At 37.1% G+C, this 26,044-nt stretch overlaps 1 protein-coding gene across 4 annotated transcripts in view; it reads left to right on the forward strand.

The window, feature by feature from the left end:
* The first annotated feature begins 343 nt into the window (after positions 1–343).
* Positions 344–26,044, forward strand: part of MAP3K7 (mitogen-activated protein kinase kinase kinase 7) — a 76,304-nt gene continuing 50,603 nt past the window's right edge. For all 4 annotated transcript variants that reach the window (XM_032275236.1, XM_032275238.1, XM_032275237.1 and 1 more), the window contains exons 1-5: positions 344–874; positions 18,870–18,980; positions 21,997–22,062; positions 22,558–22,603; positions 23,703–23,841. In XM_032275236.1, coding sequence (XP_032131127.1) covers positions 503–874; positions 18,870–18,980; positions 21,997–22,062; positions 22,558–22,603; positions 23,703–23,841 — 734 coding nt within the window. In that variant the 5' untranslated portion in view covers positions 344–502. The remainder of the gene's footprint in view (positions 875–18,869; positions 18,981–21,996; positions 22,063–22,557; positions 22,604–23,702; positions 23,842–26,044) is intronic.

The raw sequence follows: 26,044 nt of genomic DNA on the forward strand, positions 1-26,044 counted from the left end.
TAGTGTCAGGGACGAGCTCAAAGTAACAGGTGCAACTGCTTCCTTCCATATCCCACACTGCGGAAAATACATTTCGTAAGCCGTCTTAAAGAAACAGGTCTAGTTTAGGGCTGAAACTTAAAGGTAAGCTTCGTCACAAAAACACAATTCAACACCATCTTGCCTGTCTGCAGGCACCTAAAAGGAGAGGAAGTCAGGCCAAAACACATTTCACTCAGCAGAGACGAAACCCCAGGTTTTATCTTTCCCGCTGGTCCTTAAAGGACCAACCGTACTGATTTTGCGTCATGTTCCGCGCCACTTCCGCTCGCGCACTTTAATTACGTTACGCGTCAGTTCTCGCGTTACCATCCAGTTGCTGAGGCCCTGTAATAAAGGTCTCGCGAAATTTGTTCTAGGGTCCAAGCTCGCTTCTTCGCTTACTCCACCCCACCCCCAACGTGTCCCTCCTTTTCTTTCCAAGTCACAAAATTTTCCCCTCCCCTCTCCTCCCCCAGAGTTTATGGCCCGCCTCCTGTTTCCGATTTCAGCCCGGAACCGGAAGTGTAGTGGGCGGGGCCCGGCAGCGGAAAACGCAGCGGGGCCAGAGCCGGGACACGGCTGTGGCTGCTGCCCCTACACCCGCCACGGACCGACGGGTGGTAGGAGTGCGCGGCTCCAGGCTGAAGGTCGGTCCGGAGGCGGGTGGGCACGGGTCTCACCCGGACTGTCCGGGCGGCACCGTTCCCGGGCCCCCCGGGCGCCGCGAGGGATCATGTCTACAGCCTCAGCCGCCTCCTCCTCCTCCTCGTCTTCGGCCGGTGAGATGATCGAAGCCCCTTCTCAGGTCCTCAACTTTGAAGAGATAGACTACAAGGAGATCGAGGTGGAAGAGGTGAGCGAGGTCCGGCATGTAGACGCCGGTCCCGGCCCGCCCCGACCCCGCCTCTGCCTGTGCCTCAGAGGTCCTGGCTCGGAAGGTGCCTCCCCGAACCCTCTAATTCGCGGGACCCTGCGGGGTCCACCCGGGAGACCCCACATCCCTCAGTGACGCGGGAGTGGGAGTTACTCTCTGAGCTCAACTGTTCGGGAGTAGCTTTTTTTTTCCCCCACTTGGTCACTCTTGGTTTTGGATTTGATATCCCGGTGATAAACAGGAGAATGAACTGGTGAGATACTGTTGTCCACCAGTTCTCGTATCTGTAAGTAGTCGTTTCAGCGAAGATCGTAGCCGTTCTGGAGTTTCAGTTCGCTGGCCGTAATGTTTTTAATGGTCAAAGATTGTATGATGTTCGACTTCTACCTCAGTGCCTAGCATGTAGGGAGTGCTCAATAAATGCTTGTTAAATTAATAGATCATCAAGCCTAATAAGCACCAAATGGTGCTCAGCACCGAATGGTTTTCAATTTCTCCAATTTAAATGCTCGGCTTTCAGTTGGGTTAATGTAGGTAAATTTCACCATAAGTAACATAGACTGGTCTACGATCAAAATATGTTTCAAGTAGCATACTCTGAAGAGATAACGAATGTACAGTGACAATCAGAATATTAACATTAGACTAGAAATCGCTATCAGAAAACCCATATCCTCTCTTTATTCTGCAGTAATTTATTTTAGAACCAGTTATTTCAATGTGACTTTAAAGCATTGCTTCTTTTCAAATTAACAGAGAGATAAATTAGGTTCTAATGACTATAAAATTTAGAAAAGTAAAAATGCGTATATATATTTTAAAGACACTAGAATTTGTTAAAAACTTTGGTTTAAAATACCAGCTCTTACCTTTTATTTGCCTTTTTTTTTTTTTAATTTTTAAGCACTTTGCGTTTTATATACCCATGAAAAACCTAGTGAAATACTATAGATTGTCAACAAGTTGTGTCTACTTTAAAATTGTAAAATTATTTTTAAGTATCAGCAAGTTCAAAGTAGTGAGATAACGTTCAAGAAATAAATTTTTTTTCCTGTGCATGTTTTGGAAGAGTAGTGGATTACTGGATTATATGTATTTTTATCACAAAAAATAACTTTAGAGATCATTGAGAACATCCTTATTTTACAAGATAATATGATGGGAAGAGCAAGGTCTTTGGAATTAGAGGAAAGTTCAGTGCATCAGATACACCATTTATTAGCTGTGTGATTTGGGGCAAGTTTCCCAACTCCTTTAAATTTTAGTTTACTGTAGGAAAGAGATAATAAATTCTGTTTGATTTTATCTGCATAACAGATCATCGTCTTCAACATTATATGCAAAACACCTACCACAGGGCCTGATACATATTAGGAAACCTAGTTCCAGAGAGGAAATGTGACCTGCTTTAAGGTCAAATGGCTAAAAGAAGACCTGAAAAGAGGGAGAAATGTTTTTAATGTTTTTTTTTTTTTTTTTTTTTTTACATTAAGGCTATGATAAATTCCTTTTCCAGAAGTGGATAGTTGATCCAGCTTTCATGGCTAATATTCTTTTTTAAGAATAAAAATTCAGTGAGTCAGTATACAAGAATTGCAGTTTTTAAATAAGTGTTTGCGTCTGCTCTGTGGTGAATTGCTATGCTTGTAGACTACAAATTGTTATATAATAATAACTTGTGCTTTATGGTCTACTAAATGCTTTCACAAACTTCATTTGGTTCTTAATACCTTAGTTTCTGTTTGCTACTTTCTAAGGCTTTTTACATTCCTGATTCATGGAAAAACAAGTTACTAAGCAGGTAGTTATGATTTTGATGCTTTTCTCCTTAAGCTGTTTCGCTTCTTGGTGCTGCTTGTTAGGTTTGTGTGTTTCCAAGACACTTCTCTCAGTTTAGATAATGTTTCAACCTTTGTGTGTATGTGGAGGTGTGTGTGTATGTAGGACATTTCTAAGGAGTAGGTTTTTGTTTATAGATAAAATTTTTTTTTTCTAATGGTAGGCAGTTATTTGGGTTTTTTGTTTTATTCCTTTTCGTTTTTAATACTTCATTCATTTTTGCATAGAAGGTTGAATTTGGACCCTTCTGATATTGAAAGCATTACATAATTTCCATCATCTTCATTTGCACACATTAAAGCAATGTTATACAATCCAGGGTGAACCATGGACACTTGTTAGCTCTTTGTCAATTTAGATTACACTTCCAGTAAAATTGTGAGTAAAATAACAGAGGAAGATAGCCAGAAACAAAAACTATTTTAGGTTGCTTTCAGTATTTTATATTGTATGAGAATATTACCTTCTAAATTAAGAAAATCATATTTTGTATTTCTCAATATAATTGTATTATATCAATATAACTAGAAAGTTTAAAAAAAAAAAAAAACCTCAACCACAGGCTAAATATGCAGTCCTTTAGTTGATACATATTTCTAAGACATCAGCTGATCTTGCATTTCTAATATTGTAACTCAGTAGTATTAGTTGTCACTTCTTAGATTCAATTCTGCTATCCAATTGGGTAAGGTCTCAGCCTCAGAAATCTGCCTAGGTACTTTTTTAAAGTCATTTAGTTTTTACCATCTAGATCTGGCTATAGAGTGTGTTGGAATAAAAGAATGTACTTCAGGGGTGGGTTGCAAGAAGTGTTATACAGGGTGGTATAATGGAAAGTGTTCTGGACTGAAAATTAGAAAATTTAGATGCTGTACGGATTCTGCCATAATATATTTTTGTAACTTCGATCAAGTCACCACGTTTTTCTGGGCCTGTGGTTACCTATGTAAAATGAGGGATTGAACAAGATAATTTAAGGTCTTTTCCAGTTCTAAAATGAAAACACATTCATTGTTTCCAGTATTTAACTGTTTTCTAAAGTAAGCTTAGAAGTTCTTCAAAGACAATTTTCATGGTCTCCTATAGCATTTTGTTGGTGACCAACTAATCCGGGGTTGACAGGACAAATGATATCCCAGTTTACAGATATTGACAAGGAGTCATCGAGTTTGACTTGTCAGAAGCCACATGCCTAAGTAAATGGTAAAGCTGAGAACTGAATTTGAGATTTCTCACTTGTGAGTCAGTTGCCCTTTCCACTGGATTTACAATGTCACTGCAGTTCTGTCTGAAGTACTCTATAACCAAACCTAATATGGGAAAGGGGAAACAAAATACTGATTTCCTTTTTAGTGTAGTTGGTCCTGAGCATTTAATGAACATTCTCATCTGTACCTAAAACTCTGAGGTACTATAAAAGATGAATAGGGCCTGGCATGGTGTCTCACACCAGTAATTCCAGCACTTTGGAGGGCCAATGTGGGCAGATCACTTGATGTCAGGAGTTCAAGACCAGCCTGGCCAACACAGAGAAACCCCATCACTACTAAAAATGCAAAAATTAGCTGGGTGTGGTGGCACATGCCTGTAATCCCAGCTACTCGGGTGGCTGAGGCATGAGAATCATTTTGAACCCAGGAACTAAAGATTGCAGTAAGCTGAGATCATGCCACTGTACTCTAGCCTAGACAACAGAGTGAGACTGTCTCAAAAAAAAAAAAGAATCCTAGGATTATCTCCTTAAAATGTCTTAGTATGAGACTTGAGTAACACAGAACAGCTAACTATAGAGACTGGAGTAACACAGAACAGTTAACTATAGACCACAAATTTAAAACTGTGAATATAGTGTAAATTGAACACTTAAGCCATAATTTGAAAATAGAGTTAATCACAGAAGGTTCCATTGAGTAGGGACAAGTTTTAAACTAGGTTTTGAATAAAGTGCCCATCATGGGTTGGGAAAGTCACTAAGATGAATTTTGTTTGCAATTGTTCCTCTGCCTGAAGTGCTGTTTCCTTAGAACTTCAGATGACTGACTCCTCACCAATCAAGTCCCACCTCAAATGTTATTAATTAGAGAAGCATTCCCTAAGCAACCTAGATCTTTGTCCTTTCTATTATCTTTCATGGTTCTTAACAGTAACTGAAGTTATATCTCTCCTTCAGCAAAATGTAAGGTGCCTTATTCACTTTTATAAACTTAATGCCTGGGACCTAGAAGGTTCTCTGTATTTGTTCAATGAGTACATGAAATTATCATAGCATAATCATGAGAATTAAATGCCCATTTTCTTCTCTTATATTACATGTGATTAAACAGGAGCTAAGTTATGTGATTTGGCTAAGGCAGCACATTAGAAATGAGATCTGAGTCTTATTTTGATGTTGATTCCATTATAATTAGCAGATACTTTTGTTTAGCAGGATAAAAGATGCTGTAAAGGGCCAGATGCTGTGAGTAAGCCATGTATGGTGGGTCTTTACTACAGAGAGCTAAAAAGACCCTATTTACAATGGTTGCTCTTGAAAAGGGAGACTCATGGGGCTGACCTCAACTATAGTGTAGGAACAAGGCTACAGTATTGGACACATACAATTACTGCAGCATCCATATATATTCTTCAGCTTTGTTAAGGAAACACACAAAGGTTTTCTTTTGAAAGCTAAAATATACTACCATAGAACTTCAACAGTTATGTATATTTTGTAGGATTAGGTTATAAATATATGGGAAATTGGTATTAGAGAAAAACCTAATTTATAGTGGTCTAAACAAACTGAGTACATAGATTTGTTAGTCACTATTTAATTATGGATACCCAAAATAATCAATACATTCTTTCATGTGAAACTGAGTGACCACTGATTTCAGTAGAAATCTGGAATTTCTATAGTTAAGAGAGCTACAGAGATAATTTTTGTATTATGCGTGTGTAGCTTGAAAGATAACATGAGCATATTATTTGAAATAAAAGTCTAGTAAATGGGTGAGATGTATTGTGGCAGGTATTAAGAGACTGCATGAAAAATTCAGAAGAAAGTTTGAATAATCAAAGCTTTACTTTTATGTTATCGAATCCATCTTGTCAGCAGATGGCAGTTCTACTCTGCCACAGTTTATTAATAGATATTGAAGTTCTGACATCATTGGACGCTCCAAGTCCTAACTAATAAATGTGTGATCTATGCTTGTTCTGTCATCTTCCGCATTTCTAGCCAGACAATGGCTGCATCACCCGGGGTCCATTCAGATAGCTCATAAAACTGGGCCAAACAAAACTGACAGCTATAGTCACTGAACTAAAAATAACATGAATTGGGAACAATTAAAAGAGTTATTTAATAATAATTAAGAGCACAAAGCCATCCATCCTTTTACATTTAGTTAAGTTGGGTGTGTGTTTGGTTGTTTTCTTTAACCTGACACGTCTGAAGGAATGGAGTCATCTTACATCTTAAAGAAATTAATTTTTAAAGGAATTACTTTCTTTAAAAATAGCACACATACACACAAAACCTGATTTTGGTTTTTGTGCCTTTCAATAATAATTGCATGGAAATATTCATTCTTCTATTTTTTTATTAAGAAATTAAATTTAAATCTACTTAATTGTATGAGACTAAAATTGTAGACTCAAAACAAAGAGGATTCAACCATAGGGGGAGAAGTGTTTATCATAAAGTAATTAATCAAAAACATTTTGATTTAGAAAACATTCATAAATTTAGAAGGAAATATTTACAAATTCACCTCCCTTTTAAGACCAAAGTCCTTTTAGCATTCCTCTGTTTTTTATAAAGGATTATGAAGAATATCTGAAATATTAATTTGTAGGTCACCATCTTAGTTGGATTGTATAATCGGGGAGTTATTTGTAACTTGTTATGTTCTCTTTTTTACCCTTTTGATAAAAGTTCAGCTTTGGGGAAAAAACTGTCAATTAAAACAATGTTGGGCCAGGTGCAGTGGCTCACACCTGTAATCCCAACACTTGGGGAGGCTAAGATGAGAGATTGTATGAGGCCAGGAGTTTGAGACCAGTCTGGGCAACGTAGTGAGACCCTGTCTCTATAAAAAATTTTTAAAAATGGAAAACCTTAATGTTAATCACAGTGTGTCAAATAAACTATATTAATCAGAAAAGAATACAATCCAAAAAGCATGTTTGATTTGTGAGTAGTGTGGACTAGAAATTTGATAGTAAATAAAAAGTGGCTTGCTTTCTTTGTTTTATAACTTGAATATTAAGTTTTTTCATTGTTCACCTCAGTTGCCGGTATGTCTCAAGAGCAGTCATCTATGCCACTTTTTTCTGTTGATCTACCATATGTCAAGAAAAACATCAAATTTGCTTTCTGTAGTTTGTAACATTGGCTCACTCCTTATTTAATAATGTACATCATCTCCTTATGTGTTTTTAGTCTTGGCCTTTGAAGTCCAGTCATATTATTATTACACATCTATCTGATCTTCACTCTTTTATGTTCCCGATGAATACAATAAATAAATTTGTTACCAAGATACTTGTATTTGAAACATCTTCTTAAGTATATATGATAGATTTTTAAAATCTGTATACATGTAAGATTTTCCCCAGTCAGTGGAGTGCTGTTTTACATAGCCTGAGAGAGCTAAATTGCAGACAGTAATGAACTTTCTTAACTAGCGTGTCCTGTTAGAGCTGGTATCTACATTTTTTTGTTTTGTTTTGTCTGTCTCCCACTGGTAAAACAAAATATTCTCTATTTTTCATACTCACAGTTTTCAGTGTGTGTGTATAAAATAGATGTTTTTCAATAATGGGAGATGAAAGAGTGATTATCAAAGCTTAAGGTGTGGTTCCATACTATCAATTGATCATGACTCAAGTTGCAGTAAGTACTTTCTAAATTAAACCTTTCTAAAATGTGAGGACTGACTTAAGTAAAATGAGATAATATCTGTAAATCTACTTAACTAAGTTCAGGTCAACTACAGTATGCACAAGTGAGGGACAGATAATGGAGTCAGTATTTGACATATTGAACTTAAGAAGCTTGTGGGACCCCTGAGTCTCAAAGGCAGTTTTAAATATATCTTGAGCTTGGGCAGAAGACCTGAATGGGAGAGATTTGAGAGTATGAAGCCATAAGATTAGAGAACAGATTCAGAAAGAAAAGTGCCAAGGTCAGAACCCTGGAAAGTGTCAGCATCTAAGATTTGGACAGAGGAAGAAACAATCAGTGAAGGAAACTAAAATGGAACTCTTTCTTAAGCAGAGACAGGCGGAGAAGGGATTGTTGACAGCCATCTTTGGAGACTACCATAAGCCCTTTGTACACAAGCCTTCTATTAACCCAACTTCAGTCTTTTTTCTTAAAGGAGATTAGGGCTTTTTAAAACCCCCTTCTGAACAGCTAAAAGTCTGATTTGAATATAATATTTTGAAAAATTGATTGTTATTAGTTGTATCATACTTGCTTCCTTTGAGTAGCATTTTTCTCTGTACCAAGCACTGGACCAAGTCCTGTGTGTATCTGGCAGGCGTCTTTTGTTGGCACCATGAAACATAACTGAAAGCTGACTCTGATTTACTAATTCCATGATCCTTGAATAGGTAACTTCAGTTCTTGGAGCCTTGGTTTTCTTCTCTCTAAAATGGGAATTAAAACTCCTATATATTCATGGGTTTATGGTGAAACTCAAACTCCATCATATTTGTAAGAAAGAGCTTTACAAGCTGTAATATATTGTTAAATATAAGGTTGCATTATCGTTATACAGATAATAAAATTGCTTTTCCTTAAAACTTTATTTCTTGAAGAAAGGGATGAAAAGTAAGTTGGAATGCCCTGGGAAGCTTTTTTCAAGCTACATAGCACCTTCTACCGCCTCTAATTCCCATTCAGACTTGCTCCCTTAGAGAGCTAATGTCAGAGTGGAGGAGGGAGAGCAAAATATAGCATGAAACAACTTTACCAGTTGTATACTGTATATCATCTAATTATTCTATCTTCTACTCTTATGGATATATGCTTATACTCTCTTTTTTGTTTAAAGCTCAAATCTCCTGTCTCTGACCAGGAGCAGTGGCTCAGTGGCTCATGCCTGTAATCCTAGTACTTTGGGAGGCCAACGTGGGCAGATCTGTTGAGCTCAGGAGTTCAAGACCAGCCTGGGCAACATGGCAAAATCCTATCTCTACTAAAAATACAAAAATTAGCTGGGTATGATAGTGCATGCCTGTAATCCCAGCTACTTTTGTGTGAACTGAGGCAAGAGAATTGCTTGAAACAGAGAGGCAGAGGCTGCAGTGAGCCAAGATCATGCCACTGCACTCCAGCATGGGCGACAGAGTGAGACCTTATCTCAAAAAAAAACCCTGTCTCTATTTCTTTCTTGTTTTTGAAAAGTTCAGAAATGTAACTGTTTTTCTATAACTGCAATTATAAGTCATTCCTCTTTTCAACTCAATAGAGAAAAGCATTTAATCTTGCCACAAGGATAATTTCAATGTAAAACTTATCTCTTTTAACTCTTTTACTCAGAAAATTCAAGATTATTTCAGTTATTTCAAATTCAGTTATTTCAAAATTCAGTCTTCCCTCATGAGGATTTTCCTTTTTTCTTTCTCCTGCCCAAGATGACATCTGGGTGCTGTGGAAAGCTTCCATAAATAGTATCAACAGCAAGGGAGGGCTCTCTGGTCTGTGTGATGGCTTCCACTGAAATATCTTGCCTTATTATGTTAATGATTGGCCTAATGCAGTCGTTTTCAAACATTGAAACTACCTGGAGGGCTTGATAAAACATGGATTGTTTGGCCCTACCATCAGACTCAGTAATTCTGGGTTGCAGCCTGATAATTTATATCTTATAAATTTTCAGGTGATGTTGATGCGTCTGAACCAGAGACCACACTTTTAGAGCCACTGGCATATGATTTCACTCTCCTTATATCTGCTTCCCTCGTGGAACATCATTTCCTTTTGGCTTCTCTGACGCTCTCCTACTTTTCCTGCTACAATATTGACTGTTCCTATTTCTTGCCCATTCCTTCTCTCTTTTTAAAAAAGAAAAGAAAAAGAATAAAAAAAAAAGAATGAAGGAGAGGAAGAAAGAGGAAGAGGGAGAGAGAACGGGGGTGTTGCTTTATTGCCCGAGCTAGAATGCAGTCTAAAAATGGGTATGCCTATAATTGTGCTTAATAATAGAGACATGAGAAAAAAAATGAGGGAAGAAAATAACTAACGAGCAGCCAACCAATATTTCATTTAAACCTGTAAATAGGTGTGATGTGGTACTGATAAGAGTGTATATTTTGTGTGTTTAAAGTGGAGAGTTCTATAAATGTTAATTAAGTCTACTTGTTGCGGATCTGAGTTCAAGTCCTGAATATCATTGTTAACTTTCTGTCTCATTGATCTGTCTAATATTGATGTTGAAGTCTCCCACTATCATTGTGTGGGAGTCTAAGTCTCTTTATAAGTCTGGGTATTCCTGTGTTGGGTGCGTATGTATTTAGGATCTTTAGCTCTTCTTGTTACATTGATCCTTTTATCATTATGTAATATCCTTCTTTGCTGCTTTTGATCTTTATTGTTTTAAAGTCTATTTTATCAGCAAAAATTGCAACTCCTGCTTTCTATTTATTTATTTATTTTTGCTCTTCATTTGGTTGGTAAATCTTTCTCCATCCCTTTGTTTTGAGTCTTTGTGTATCCTTGCATGTGAGATGGGTCTGGATGCAGCATACCAATGGGTCTTAGCTTTTTTTTTGCCTGTCTGTGTCTTTGGATTGGGGGATTTAGTCGATTTAAATTTAGAATTAATAATAATGTATGTGAGTTTAATACTGCCATTTAATGTTAGCTGGCTGTTTTGCCCATTAGTTGATGTAAATTCTTGATTATGTTGATGCTCTTTATTTTTTGGTATTTTTTTAGAAAGGCTAATACTGGTTGTTCCTTTCTATGTGTAGTGGTTCTTTCAGAAGCTCTTGTAAAGCAGGCCTGGTGGTGATGAAATCTCTGAGCACTTGCTTGTTCACAAAAGATTTTATTTTTCTTTCGCTTATGAAGCTTAGTTGGGCTGGATGTAAAATTCTGGGTTGACAGTTCTTTTCTTTAAGGATGTTGAATATTGGCCCCCACTCTCTTCTGGCTTGTAGGGTTTCTGCTGAGAGATCTGCTGTGAGTCTGATAGGCTTCCCTTTATGGGTAACCTGATCTTTCCCTCTGGCTGCCCTCAGTATTTTCTCTTTCATTTCAACCCTGGTGAGTCTGGCGATTGTGTGCCTTGAGGTTGGTCTTCTTGAGGAATGTCTTTGTGGTGTTCTCTGTATTACCTGGAGTTGAATATTGTCCTGCCTTGCTAGGTTGGGAAAGTTTTCCTGAATAATATCCTGAAGCGTATTTTCCAGCTTAGATTGATTCTCTTCGTCACATTCAGGCACACCTATCAAACGTAGATTAGGTCTTTTCACATAGTCCCATATTTCTTGGAGACTTTGCTCGTTCCTTTTTATCCTTTTTTCTCTAATCTTGTCTTCTCGTTTTATTTCATTAAGTTGGTCTTCGACCTCTGATATCTTTTCTTCTGCTTGATCAATTCGGCTGTTAAAACTTGTGCATACTTCGCAAAGTTCTCCTGTTGTGTTTTTCAGCTCCATTAATTCACTTATATTCCTTTCTAAATTGTGTATTCTTGTTAACATTTTGTCAAACCTTTTTTCAAATTTCTTAGTTTCTTTGCATTGGGTTAGAACAAGTTCCTTTAATTCCCAGAAGTTTCTTATCATCCACCTTTTAAAGCCTTCTTCTGTTAATGGAACACAGTCGTTCTCCATCAGGCCTTGTTCCATTGCTGATGAGGAACTGTGATCCCCTGTAGAGGGAGAGGCGTTCTGATTTTGGGTATTCTCAGCCTTTTTAGGCTGGTTTCTTCCCTTCGTTATAGATTTATCCATCTGTGGTCTTTATAATTACCGTCTTTATAGTTGGGTTTCTGAGTGGACATCTAACTTGTTGATTCCCGGCGCTAAAATCTGAGCAACCCACTGCGCCGGACAAAACAGCGGCGTTAAGATTGATGGTGCTTTTCTGACTCTGCACCAAGAACCGCCGCACCAAGGCAGCAGCAAAACTGTCTCACCGGCCACAAGAGTCGTGCTGGCGACCCGTGGGGCTCCTCCGCTGGGAATCTCCTGGTGTATGAGTCTGAAAGTGTGGCGTCCTCTCGTTCTCTGAGCTTTCACTGAGAGCTACAACCCCGAGCTGCTAGTGATCAGCAATCTTGGATCTCTCTCCATTCCTTCTCTTTTCTCGTGATCGAAATGTTTAACTGCTTCAAAGCTCAGTTCCTGGACCCCAATATCTCCACATTATTTTGAGTTACCTCTTCCAACTGTTTGACTAGAAAAACTGACTACATGCTACTGACTCCCAAATTTGTATCTTCTTGCCTGACTTCTCCATAGATCCTCTCACTCAAGTTTCTGCCTTCTTACCAGTATCTCCTCTTGGATATCCAGTGGGCTTTTTAAACTTCATTTGACTAAAACCAAAGTCAGTTATGAAAAAAAAAAAAAAAGTCCGTCATTCTTATCCCTCAGTAAACTGTTGTCCAGTCTAGGTGTTTTTCTTGATTCATTTCTTTTCCTCTCCACCTGTCCTGCCTGCATGCAGACCATCAGCAAACCCTATTGACTCTACCTCTAAAACATGCCCCAGATCTGCCCAGTTTCTGCACTACCGTTGACCTTGCCCTTGCAGCTATTATTGCTTCTTTGGGCTGCTGTAGTGGCTTCCTAATGGGTCTCTATTTATATATTCTAGCTTTCCTACAATTCTTTCTTTAAGAGCTGTAATGATTTTGTTTAATGTAAATCACATAACATCCTTGCTTCCTTGAATCGTTCTAGTTCCTTCGCGTTACACATAGACTGAATTTTAAACTCCTTTTCATGGTAGGAGAACAAGGATTTTGATTTGGTTTGTTCACTCCTGTATCTTCAGTGCCTAGAATAGCGCATAGCCCTTAGATGGGGCTCACATATTAGAGGGAATAAGAGAGTGAGATTTTCCTTTTCCCTTAGGGCAAAGTTTTATATTAGTTGTTTCTTCTCCCTGATCTTTTGGTTGGTACCTTGTGTCATCCAAATATCAGATTGGTAACCTCTTTATATGGCCTTTTCAAGCTGCCCAGCCTGGAGCTGCCACTAGTCTCTTGGTCTTAGCATCCTATTTTGTTGGTGTTCTGCGTGGCTTTTTTTTTTTTTTTTTTTTTTTTTTTTTTTTTTTTTTGACGGAGTCTTGTTCTGTCCCCCAGGCTGGAGTGCAGTGGCACAACCTTAGCTCACTGCAACCTTCACCTCCTGGATTCAAGTGATTCTCTGCGTCAGCCTCCCGAGTAGCTGGGACTACAGGCACCCGCCACCACACCCAACTAATTTTTGTATTTTTAGTAGAAACGGGATTTCACCATATTGGCCAGGTTGGTCTCAAAACTCCTGACCTTGTGATCCGCCTGCCTCGGCCTCCCAAAAGGCTGGGACTACAGGCGTGAGCTACCACGCCCGGTTGGCATTTTTTTGAAGTCTGATTTTTTTCTTACTCATCTTTTGTTTGTATAGCGATTGTCTTTTCTCCTTCTACCCTCCCCCCACATACACTAGAAAGTACATTTGTGCAGATCAGAGCCTTTGTCTTATTTCTTTCTGTATTTATGATGTCCCAAACAGTAGCTGGATATAGTAGGTGTTAAATAAATATTGGTTTAAGGAGTAAAGAAACGAAGTTCATCATTCTTTCAGCATCAGACCTCACTTGCATCCCTGGAAGGCAGAAGACCTGACCCATTTCTTCCTGCGTGCTTGACCAGGCCTTCCCCTTGGCTTTCATTAATCCTCTGAAACCCAGCTGTGTTCTTCATTATTTAAGCTAGCTACCATTCCGTAACCTCTGATGTAGGTCCCAACACTGCCCTGTAGCAGCCTCCTTCCTGCAGTCAGAAGACTCCTTCATTCTCAGTTACCTTGCTTTTTGCTTCACAGAGTTTTTCTGTATCCCTTACATGTTCTACTGGGGCTGAGGGAACCCAGGATAGGGCCTTCCTTGGTCTGTCTTCCTTGCCACAATCCTTACTCCTTTGAAGTTTCTGGTGTTTGCAGAGCACATTTTGTGGCAATGCCTGCTCTTAGGGATCTAAGTGAGGAGTGAGGGGTATGAGTCTTTTTGCTCTTGAATCCCTACCCTAACCCTATCCTGAAAAGGGGGAGGGAGGAGTTCATTAGCCTTCATCATAGACTCTTACCTTTGGCTCTCTTCAACTGATAAAAGTTTTTACTTACTATTATTTAATCTTAAATTTCTTATCTACCTTACTTTCATTCCATGGAGGCAGGGGTCCATTCTTTATACTTTTTCTTCTCATCCACAGTATATCTACCTTTATGCTATTTTTAAAAGTGTGAAGTCATTTTTGATACACAGAAACTTAATTCTTTAAGTATTGACTGTGCTTATAATCTCATTCCTTCCAATTCACAGCAGTTATTATTTCTATCATATATTTCAGTTCAGTACAACCTTGGATATCTTAACCTTTATTGTAATTTTTAGATCCTGTCCTTGTACTGTGCATGCGAAGTATCTTATGGCCCTAATAACAGTGGAGACTTCTAGAGCCCATGCGCTCATCTTACAGGAATGAGCCTGCTTTATATTTCAGAGTGTTCTAGAACATTGCTTTCTTGAGCAAAAAGGAGAAAGTTTATTATGTCCTCATTTGGTCCCATTTTGTTCCCATGGTTTTAAGTTGAAAGCTCAGAATCATCTCTACTCTCATCACTAGGTGGCACTTGTGAATCACAAATAGTCAAATTTTTATGACAAACATGTGATTCACAAATAAAGATAATGTTTGGAATCTCTGCATGGACATGCCTCAGAATAGAAAAATGAAAAAAGGGGATTCCTAGTGAGTATCAGTTGCTGTGATGTGTTTATGTAATACATGGTTGAAGAATAAATTACTTCATAATCATTTATTATTTAATAGTAATATCAATAGATAGTCTGGTCTCTATGCATATCTTCTTAGACTAACGTTGACATTAAGTTGAAATTGTTTTAGGACCTGCTTGTTATTCATCTTAGTTTATTGTGAGAGAAATGAGTACTACAGGTCAGGCGCGGTGGCTCATGCCTGTAGTCCCAGTACTTTGGAAGGCTGAGGCAAAGGGATTACTTGAGTCCAGGGATTCAGGACCAGCCTGGGCAACATAATGGGGTCCCATCTCTACCCTCCCCCACAAAAAGAAAGAAAAGAAATGAGTACTACAGCCGTTTTTACTGATTCATACCCAATTCCAAGCACTTACTGTTCTTTGAAGTATTTGAGGAAATACCTGATTTTAACTTTCGAACCCTATAGATATTCAAAACGGAAAATGTCAGCACCCCCATTTTTCAGCACCTCCATTTTACTGTGAGAAAACAGAAACTCAAACTTGTCTACCATTAAGAGCTAATAGCTAGACAGAGCCCTACATTCAAACTCAAGTCTATTGGATTTCAGAGCCTGGGTGTGCTCTTTCATTTATTCTAATGGTACCAGGTAGCCAGCATCTTCTATTCACAATAAAGTAACTGAATGGCAAGTACAAAATGTCTGATGAGAGTTGTGAAGGAGAACAGGAACCTAAATCACAGAACACTGAGTGCCCAGGGCTAGAAGTAAAATGGAAAGTTAACGAAAGAAAGACTAGCTACTAGAGATGTTGGCCTACTTTGCAATTTTGCCTAGAGGCAGCCCCATTTCCTTTAAGTCAGTGATGAACGGAAGCTGAATATAGAGTATGTTCATTATTACACGCTCTAGGCTTCAAATCCTGGCTTCTCTGAATATTTTCTGACCATCTGATCTTGGGCAAGTTACAACCATGTGACACCATTTGCCTCCCTTTTAAATAGAAGAGAATTAAATGTGTTAATGCATGAAAAGCACATAGAATAATACCAGGTACATAATAAACATTCAATAAATGTTAACCATTTGAGTGGCTTAGATCTTGAACAATATGATAAATGTTCATTCTGCCTTAGGTGATTCATGTAGTGGAATTTAAGCTATGGCTACAGTGGCCATACACATCCCAGTTTACAACTACCATCCTAATATTATTATTAATGCCCCCTTTTTACTCTACAGAGTGCCTGTAGTTAGATAATAAATCATCTGATCAACCTAGCTATAGTCAGCTTTGTTATAGAAGGGTTTTGTGCCAAGAATTTGTTCCTGTAAGTTTAAAGTGAAAGTTTCTCCAAGGGAAGACATTAACTTCTTCCCTACATAGGGCTTTATATATGTTACCAATTAGGAGTGTTAACGTTCTAGTGTTAGACTACCTGGCCTCAGACTGCACTTTTAACACTTGTTAGCTATATAGCCTTGGGCAAGTTAGTTTACTGCTTTAAAGCTAGGCACTTCAACTGTAAAATGAGGATAGCATTAGTACCTGCCTTGAAGGCCTGTGTAAATAAGGTAATGTATGTAAAGCATTATTAAGTGCCTGCCTAACAGATGCAGATTTTTTGCTAAAGAAAAAGGCCTTGATACAAAGTGCTTAGGTTCAATGGAAGTTGAAAGATTGAAGTAGATGGTACTTAACTAAGGTCCTTTTACAATGATAAAATCTATCACAAATCAAAAAGATTGTAATAGCATGGAGAAAATTTTTTAAATCAGCATTAGATGTGCATGTAATATAAAAAATCATTCAGGATATGAACAGATACTTTACAAAAGAAGACATACATGAGGCCAACAAACATGAAAAAATGCTCATCATCACTGGTCATCAGAGAAATGCAAATCAAAACAACATTGAGATACCATCTCACGCCAGTTAGAATGGCGATCATTAAAAAATTTGGAGACAACAGATGCTGGAGAGGATATGGAGAAATAGGAACACTTTTACACTGTTGGTGGGAGTGTAAGTTAGCTCAACCATTGTGGAAGACAGTGTGGCAATTCCTCAAGGACCTAGAAATAGAAATTCCATTTGACCCAGCAATCCCATTACTGGGTATATATCCAAAGGATTGTAAATCGTTTTACCATAAGGACACGTGCACACGAATGTTCATTGCAGCACTGTTTACAATAGCAAAGACCTGGAACCAACCCAAATGCCCATCGATGATAGACTGGACAGGGAATATGTGGCACATATACACCATGGAATATTATGCAGCCATCAAAAGCGATGAGTTTGTGTCCTTTGTAGGGACATGGATGAACCTGGAAACCATCATTCTCAGCAAACTGACAGAAGAGCAGAAGATCAAACACTGCATGTTCTCACTCATAGGCAGGTGTTGAACAATGAGAACACATGGACACAGGGAGGGGAGCACTACACACTGGGGTCAGTTGGAGGGAAATAGGGGAGGGACAGTGGGGGGTGGGGAGCTGGGGAGAGGGAGAGATAGCAAGGGGAGAGATGCCAGATGCAGGTGATGGGGAGGAAGGCAGCAAATCACACTGCCATGTGTGTACCTATGCAGCAATCTTGCATGTTCTTCACATGTACCCCAAAACCTAAAATGCAATAAAATAAATGGGGGGGAAAAAATCAAATGGTTTTCCAAAAATTCTTAGTAAAAAAACTTTAGTCCCCTATACCTCCTCCAGTCTAATTTTCTGCTTCCCAGAGACAACTTTGACCTCATTCCTTCATTTATGTTCGGTGCCCCCAGTCCAGATGATTTTATTTTAACAAGTTTCAAAAGCTGTTTTTGTATTCTTCAATTTTTTTTATATGATGGAAAATTTCAAACATTTGTAAAAATAGGACAACACGAGAGAGCAATAAATCCATGCGGTACTCATCAATTGACTTCAACAGTGGTATGATACGTGGCTGATCTTTATTTTTATGACTTTTGAAAAATAACTTTAATGAGATATATTTTACGCATCATAAAATCCACCCATTTGAAGTGTACAATTTGGTGGGTTTTGCAAATTTACCAAGTTTTCAGCCACTACCATAAGTTTTCAGCCACCACCTTAAATTAGGTTTTGGTGGTTTTTTTTTTTGTTTGTTTTGGTTTTTTGTCTTTTTATCATTTCATCACTTTGTCAGGATACCTGCTACTCATTTACTGTTAATTCTGATTTTCACCCTTGGACCCAGGTATCATCTTTATAGATTTGCCTTTTCTGAACAATTTGTATAATGGAATCATACAATATGTGGTCTCTGCCTTCTTTTGCTTTTCATAATGTTTTTGTAGTTTTTCTTGCTGAATCAAATGCCATGAAATAAATAATACTATATTTTGTCTGTCCTTCATGTCCAATCTTTTTTTTTTTTTTTTTTTTGAGACGGAATTTCGCTCGTTACCCAGGCTGGAGTGCAATGGCGCGAGCTCGGCTCACTGTAACCTCCGCCTCCTGGGTTCAGGCAATTCTCCTGCCTCAGCCTCCTGAGCAGCTGGGACTACAGGCATGCGCCACCATGCCCAGCTAATTTTTTGTAGTTTTAGTAGAGACGGGGTTTCACCATGTTGACCAGGATGGTCTTGATCTCTTGACCTCGTGATCCACCCGCCTCAGCCTCCCAAAGTGCTGGGATTACAGGCTTGAGCCACCGCGCCCGGCCTTTGTCCAATCTTTTAACATCTATATTTATACCTTTTTCCTCCATTCCCTATCTCTACTCAATTATTCAGACTATTTTTAATTTCTTAAATATGATAGCTGAAAATATTTATTACATATTCCTGCTTTTTATTTTTCCAAATCATCTCGGTCTTCTCATTCATCTTGCCTGTTTCAATTTCTGTTTCTTCATTTAACAAATTGCTTTACTTTGTTCCTCTGTGTGTCTTTTTTGGTTTTACTTGAGAATGAATGGGTGTCTAGGTCATATATTTTCAAAGATAGAGACAAGTATGCATTTAATTATCTTCTCACTTTAACAAAAATTCATACTGGTTCAGTGGCAAATCCAGATACTGTTGATTTCCACCTCAACTTTTTTTTTTTTAATTTAAAGTCTTAAAGATCAGCTTCAGTTTTTTTATATTTTGCTGGATCTATTTGATTCCGATTCTTTTTTGTTTGTTTGTTTAACTCAGGTTGTTGGAAGAGGAGCCTTTGGAGTTGTTTGCAAAGCAAAGTGGAGAGCAAAAGATGTTGCTATTAAACAAATAGAAAGTGAATCTGAGAGGAAAGCTTTTATCGTAGAGGTAAGTTGACATGTCATTTCTGTTATGTAGTTCTGCACCTAAGATATTTGGTGAATTTGATATTATGAAACAGATAGGTTTCTCAGGTGTCATTTCTTTGTATACATGAACATCGGCAATTTGGTTTAATCAAAGGTAGTGCCATACGAACATTTATTCATTCATACTCCTAATTCTGATTAAAAATTAGGGGAAAAGAGACTTAACTACATAAATGAATTCACCCCTGAATTAAAACAGTTTCATCCATGGAATTCAGATCTATTTCAAACCATAGTATTTTAATTTTAAAATAGAAATGGTATGCTTTCCCATTATCTAAAATTAAGAAATTTTATACATTCATTTATAACGGAATGTTTTTAGAAACTCAAACAAGATTATTTTAAAGAAAAGTTATTTCAAATTTGATTTTTCTCATTTAGCATGAAAATTTGCAACTGTTCTCTTAGAAATAGATTAAATTGAATGATGAAGAAAAATCCAGGAATCGTGAGGTTAGCATATTGTCAAATTTGTCCTTTATTAACTTTGTTATTTTGTATATTAGATCACATTATTTAGTTAAATCAATGTTTTTATCACTGTTAAACCTCATTGGCCAATGGATAAATGACCTCTACTTTATAAGCCTTCTGAATTTATATCTTTTTCCATTTAATCATAATTTCAAAATATATTTCATGATTTTTTTTTTAATATACAACATGGAAAAATGAGGACTTGTGATATGAGGAAGTGATATGTAAGTAGCTGAGTGAGTTGAGAAGTGCTGATAAGTGATTCGATGTCAGCATGAAGAAAGATGAATTCTAGTAGTGTGCTCTGGGAGTCTGGCTTCAGCTTTGTTTTATGCAATATTTTTATTACAGTTTAGATAAAGTTATTGATCATTTCCTGTTACATTAGCAGTTTCACAAAACTGGATGAAATAACATGTATTAAATGTTAGGAAATTACAAATCAAAAAGATTGTAATAGCATGGAGAAATTTTTTTAAAATTAAAATTAGATGTGCATGTAATATAAAAAAAAAATCAAATGGTTCTGCAAAAATTCTTATTAAAAAAGACTTCAGTTTCCGGTGCCTCTTCCAATCTAATTTTCTGCTTCCCAGAGACAACTGCTTTGAGCTCATTCCTTCCTTTATGTTTGGTGTCCCCAGTCCAGATGGTGTTTATTACCCCTTCTCTAAAGAATCAACCTCTAGTCTTCTGTGAGGATGATAAGAGATAGCCATTGAGCTGTTTGAAGTCAAGGAAGGAATCTTTGGGTCTAACTTTTAACCTGTCCCCTCCCCTGTCCTTTGATTAGCTCACTTGCATAGGTACCTAGTTCTGCTGCCACTCCCCAACCTTTTGGAAGCTTTGTGAGCTAAATCTGGTTGCTTCTGTCTCCATTTTTCTCATTGCCAGTTTATGATGCAGCTTTTCTAGGTCACCTGTATCAGTTATTGCTTTTCATTTGCTTTCCAGCTTTTACATTCTCTTCATCCTTCTGTAGTTCTGCCTTAACATTTTTTAAATCTTTACCATCTTAGTGGGATTTAGGAAGAGAGGAAGAAAAAATGCTTTTATAATCGGCTATCTGAATCTCAGTGCTGAGCCTTAGCAAGATGAACTATAGTACATGTATTTTCATATAGTAAATAAATATAATAGTGATATTAATTCTTCTGTTAGGACCAAAAATCCACACATGTTGGCTCTAAATAGATAAAGCTTTTTATTAGCATATAGTATAAAGGTTTAGAGACATTAGTGGACTGAATATGAGCCAGCAGCATAATGTATGTAATAGAGAAGAAGAAGAAGAGAGGGAGAAGGGCAGGAAAGAGAGAAGAAGGGAGAAAAGAATGAGAGCAAGAAGCAGTTTGCTGTGGAGAGGGATGCATTAATAGAAGTTTGAGGATAGGCGTGATGGCTCACACCTGTAATATACCCAGCACTTTGGGAATGGCGGATGAGTTGCTTGAGCCCAGGAGTTTGAGCTCAGCCTGGGCAACAAGGTGAACCTGCATCTATACAAAAAATACCAAAATTAGCTTGGCATGGTGGCTGTGCGCCTATAGTCCCAGCTACTGCAGAGGCTGAGGTAGGAGGATTGCTTGAGTCCAGGAGGCAGAGCAAAACCTGTTTCAAAAGAAAGAATGAAAGAAGTTTGAGATACAGAACAAGTTAAGTGAGTATAACCAAACCCCTCATTGACCTCAGTGTGGATCATTGGTTCAGGGAAGATTATAACTGAAAAAGGGATATCAGCTAGAAGATCATAGTAATCACTGCAGCAGTTCAGGTTGGGATTACTAAAGCAATAGCAGTGGGAATGAAGAGGAGAGAATTAATTCGAGAAATGGGAAATGGAATGGAGGCAAGTATACAGAGAGAGTACACATTTTAAGTGAAGGTAGACTAAAGTTTAAACCCCACTTCTTAGCTATAGAACAGATCATTTAACCTCTCTGAGCTTTAAGGTTAAAATCTCATCTTTAAAATGGAAATGATAATACCTACCTTGCAGAGTTGTGATAATTATACAATATCTATAAAGTGTATATCAGGGCCCCACACAGAGTAGCTAGACCATTCAATCATAGCTGTGAAGATGTTGGTAACAATGATAACGTGACTTCTTCTGGCTTGGATAATGTAACTCAGTACCATCTCTGGGATCATATCCTAACATTTCTTCTCAGAGTTCATCTCTTCTTATTCTATGTACTCATCTTGCTTTGTTCATAACTCCTGTTACAGCACTTTGCACATTGATTTAATTATTCATTTACATGTCTGTCTCTCCAACTAAACTGTATGAGCTAGAGAACAGGGATTCTGTGCCATACTGGGCAGGCACTTGGTATTTTCAGTGGCTATGACTACAAAGCCTGTTATATAGTAAATAGTGATTGTTGAATGATTTAAACAAATGTTTTGTACAACAGTAAAATTTCATGATACTATGAAATCAATACTTCAAAAGTTATCACTTTTTAAAAGAAACCTGAATTTCTTAACAGCTCCGGCAGTTATCCCGTGTGAACCATCCTAATATTGTAAAGCTTTATGGAGCCTGCTTGAATCCAGTAAGTTTTTACTTTTTCATTGTCACCTGTCTGTAAGAAATGACATGGCAGATGTAAGTCTGTGGTTTATGTAGCTATTTTGATCTACTATCTTAGATGTGTTTCTGAAAGAACACTTACCGTTTGTTCATTTGACTTGTTTCTAGTCTTTTAGCAAAACAGTATATCAGAAGAGTTGTTTTGTGTGCTCTTATCCAATAACCTCATCTTATGAGGCTTTTGATATCCTGTGGCAGTACCTACTTTCTGGTACTGGAAGAGTCCCCAGAATATCTTGTGATTATATTTTACATGCATGTTTGCTCTTAGTGGACTCCTAGAAGACAGTCTTAGATCATAGATAGCTTTCCTTCCCTAGTACCATTCACATAGTAGGGGCCAAAAGAATGATTTTTAATATACCTATAAAATCAGGGGAGTGAATTAAATTCTCTCTCAAAGGCCCTAAGATGCTGTAGCTTCTTGGTTCATTCTTCTGGTATATGTTTCCTTTAGGTGTGTCTTGTGATGGAGTATGCTGAAGGGGGCTCTTTATATAATGGTGAGTGTCATTAGTCCTGTCTTTATCTAGTAGATTAAAATAATTTGAAAACTTTTACTGTAAACTGTAAGTTGTTTAACATTCTTCACAATTTGCTGTCAGAGTCTCAAAAGGAGGTAATTTTTAAAAATCTGCTAAAGAATACAAATTAAAAGATTCTATAACATTAGTATAGGAAATTTAGAGGTCTATCAGTTTCTTGAGTAGATGATACTTTGCATTTCATTAAAAGCATTTAAGTAAAAATTACTTATTAAATAGATTTTAAAATATCTTCAGATGTTTTTCTTTTTCCCCTCTCCTAACTTTGAGCCTCCTCATTTTAGAACTCTTTACCCATATTTTCATTTCACTCTGCTCCATTTTTTTCTTTTTTTCAATTTTTTAAAAACAAATGTGAAAACTAACTTCACAGAACATTTTATTTGTAGCAATGAAAAGAAAACTTTGTGTAGTTACCTTTGTGGAACAGAGCTCTTTTACCCTAAAAATACCAACCATATGCAGAAATGTATTGTGTCTTATAGTACCAGTTATATAAAACAAGTTGTTACATTTTATTTTTTAATTAACTTTATTTTATGTAAACTTTTACTCATATTTACTGCCCATGTGTTCATTATTGTTGATGAATATCTAATATCCCATTACGTATTTTATTTGGTTGAATTACTTCTGGTTTTTAGCCATTATAGAAAGTACAGGTGCAAACAACTTGATACACATTGTTTTATTTCTTTCTGTACTATTCTCTGCCTCTCTCTTGTAGTAGTGTGCCGTAAGACTGCTTATAATTTATATTACTGTGTAAAAGCCTTTATCGGTTTGAAAAAGCATGGTAATGTATATTGATTTTACTTGAATGCATGAATAACATTTAATAGGTATACTATTAAGTGTTACATACTATTATGGCAGTTATCCACTCAAAATTATTAGATATTTCCATCTTTTTTATTTAGAAAAAAAGTTAAAAGCAGGACTGATGGAGCATATGTAGAAAAATACCTGGTCATGTGTTCTAATAGTGTTTGCATTCACATTGTGTCTTTTGTTAAATGCAATAAAGTTCTTTTTAGTTTGTGCCTTTCTTTTGCAGTGCTGCATGGTGCTGAACCATTGCCATATTATACTGCTGCCCATGCAATGAGTTGGTGTTTACAGTGTTCCCAAGGAGTGGCTTATCTTCACAGCATGCAACCCAAAGCGCTAATTCACAGGGACCTGAAACCACCAAAGTAAGTTCTGATAATGTGATAGATCTAAGCATCTTTCTCCTTCTCTCTCCATCTTGCCACCCCCAACCCACTCTCTAATTCAAGCTGATTATTTTACAAGAGTTTCTCTTTTCTCTATTTGGCTTCCTCAATGTTTACTTTTAATTCACCTTCATCATTTAGTCATTTATCTAAGCTTGGATTTTAGATGTTGTCTTTAGTGGGATTTTTATTTTTAGTAACTTCTACCTTAGATTAGCATACTTCTAGAATCTGTTAGCCTATAAAAATCTCATTTTGTGCCTTCAGTGTATAATGTTGCTCTTAGACAATTCCTTGAGGGCAGAGATAGGTCTGACATTTTTTTTTTTTTTTTTTTTTTGCTGTGTCCTTAACACTTAGCACATAGACATTCTACAAAAATTTGCAGAGTTGTTATTACTTGCTCTTTCAGAGGAAAGTAAAAGGGCATTTCTTGGCATCTGGGTAGAAACTTAAAATATTCTGGAACTCTTTATAATGTGAATCCTTGGGACTTTAAAAAACTTACAAATTGTTTAGATAAGTATTTTAAAGGACTAAAACTTTGGGTTTTTTTGTTTTTTTTTTTTTTTTTTTGTATAGGTATTTGGTTAAAGAAAACATACACATAAAACATATTGTTTACTTTTCTCTCTTTTTTTCTTTTATGCATCTGTAACAGAGTAAAAATAGCCTCCACATACCTTCTTTACCCTCCTCTAAGCTCCCACCCCAGCACATTAGTCTTTACAGAAGAGGTTTCCCTTAGGAAATCAGTACAGTCTTTAGTTATTTCATTCTCTTGATACTGGCTTAAAGCATTAAAACATCCCTCCTGGGTATAACTTGTCACTCTCAGGTCTAACCTGATATACTCTACATAGGTTCCAACTCTTAAAAAATCACTGTTCTTGCTAGTGTGTCTTATCTGTACTCCTAAGCTTAAACTGATGTCCATTTCCCCAGGTCACTGATAAAATAATGTTTAAGCTTTTATTTTTCCTAAGGCTATTATCTTAGTTACCTGCCTTAACCAGTGAAGAAATCACTTAGCCTTTTTTCCTGGTTATGAATATTCAGTCGTCCATTTCCCACTGTATTAACAGAGTTGAATTATTAAAGGAGACTCATGAGAATCACAGCTCTTAACCGGAACAAACTGACAAATAATCCAAAGGATATAGGCAAGCATCAGGTACAGCCAAAGCATTCTTTTCCTAAAAGAGCTTGAACACATCTGATGCAACACCCAGAAGTATCTTTTTTCTCCTCATTACTAGGTGTTTTGGCTTTGGAATAAATGATTAGTTATTAAACAGTATATGGAGAAATATCTTACGAAAGGAAGTCATTTCCATTTTCTAACATCTTTTACATTGCACTAATTATGCAGCTTAACTACTATCCCCAATCTTCTACCCCATAAATTTTATGTTTATTTAATCAACCTAGTTTAACCAGATATATCCTTCTAAAATCATTTGTAGATAGAGATTCTCCTTTTGCTAGTAAATACGATTAACATATTTATAGAAGGTCTGGTCTAGGTCATTTATTCCAGGCCTCTCCATTATTAGATTCATCTTGCAAATCATCTTTGGAGCCCCTGGTATACAAGTTGGACTTTAGAATCAGAATTGATTCCAATTCAGAAAGCACTAAGGAAAAGAAAATTCATTGGAATGGCTATGCTTTTGCATACAATTGGGTGTACATGAATACTTGCTTAGTGTCAGTGGAAAATCTACAGATTCTGTGGTCAGGAAGAGTTCCTCAGAATGGTATCTAAAGAAGGTACCTGATGATCTAGGGAGATGTTTTATACACTATCAAGTTGTACTTGTGCCCATATTTTATCTTTTGCAGGTTTATTCTCATGTACATTAGAAATTAATATGTTTTTAGTCTTAACTGTGTGAAAGTAAGCCTACAAAGATACTTTAAGTTCAGATTTCAATGAGCCCTGAATTTCATGTTCAAGGCTGGTGAACTTTTGAAGTCAAATAAAGGAGTACTAACATAAAAGTCATTCAGGAAAATTATCTTGAATTATCAGAAATTATCTTGATTTCTTTTTTTTTTTAGAGATAGGGTTTCACCATGTTGGTCAGGCTGGTCTTGAACCCCTGACTTCAGGTGATCCGCCCACCTCAGCCTCCCAAAGTTCTGGGATTACAGGCGTGAGCCACTGCACCCAGCCTTG

Source organism: Sapajus apella, unplaced genomic scaffold (genome assembly GCF_009761245.1).
Source record: "Sapajus apella isolate SASKATOON/1434 unplaced genomic scaffold, GSC_monkey_1.0 scaffold6, whole genome shotgun sequence".
NCBI lineage: Eukaryota > Metazoa > Chordata > Mammalia > Primates > Cebidae > Sapajus > Sapajus apella.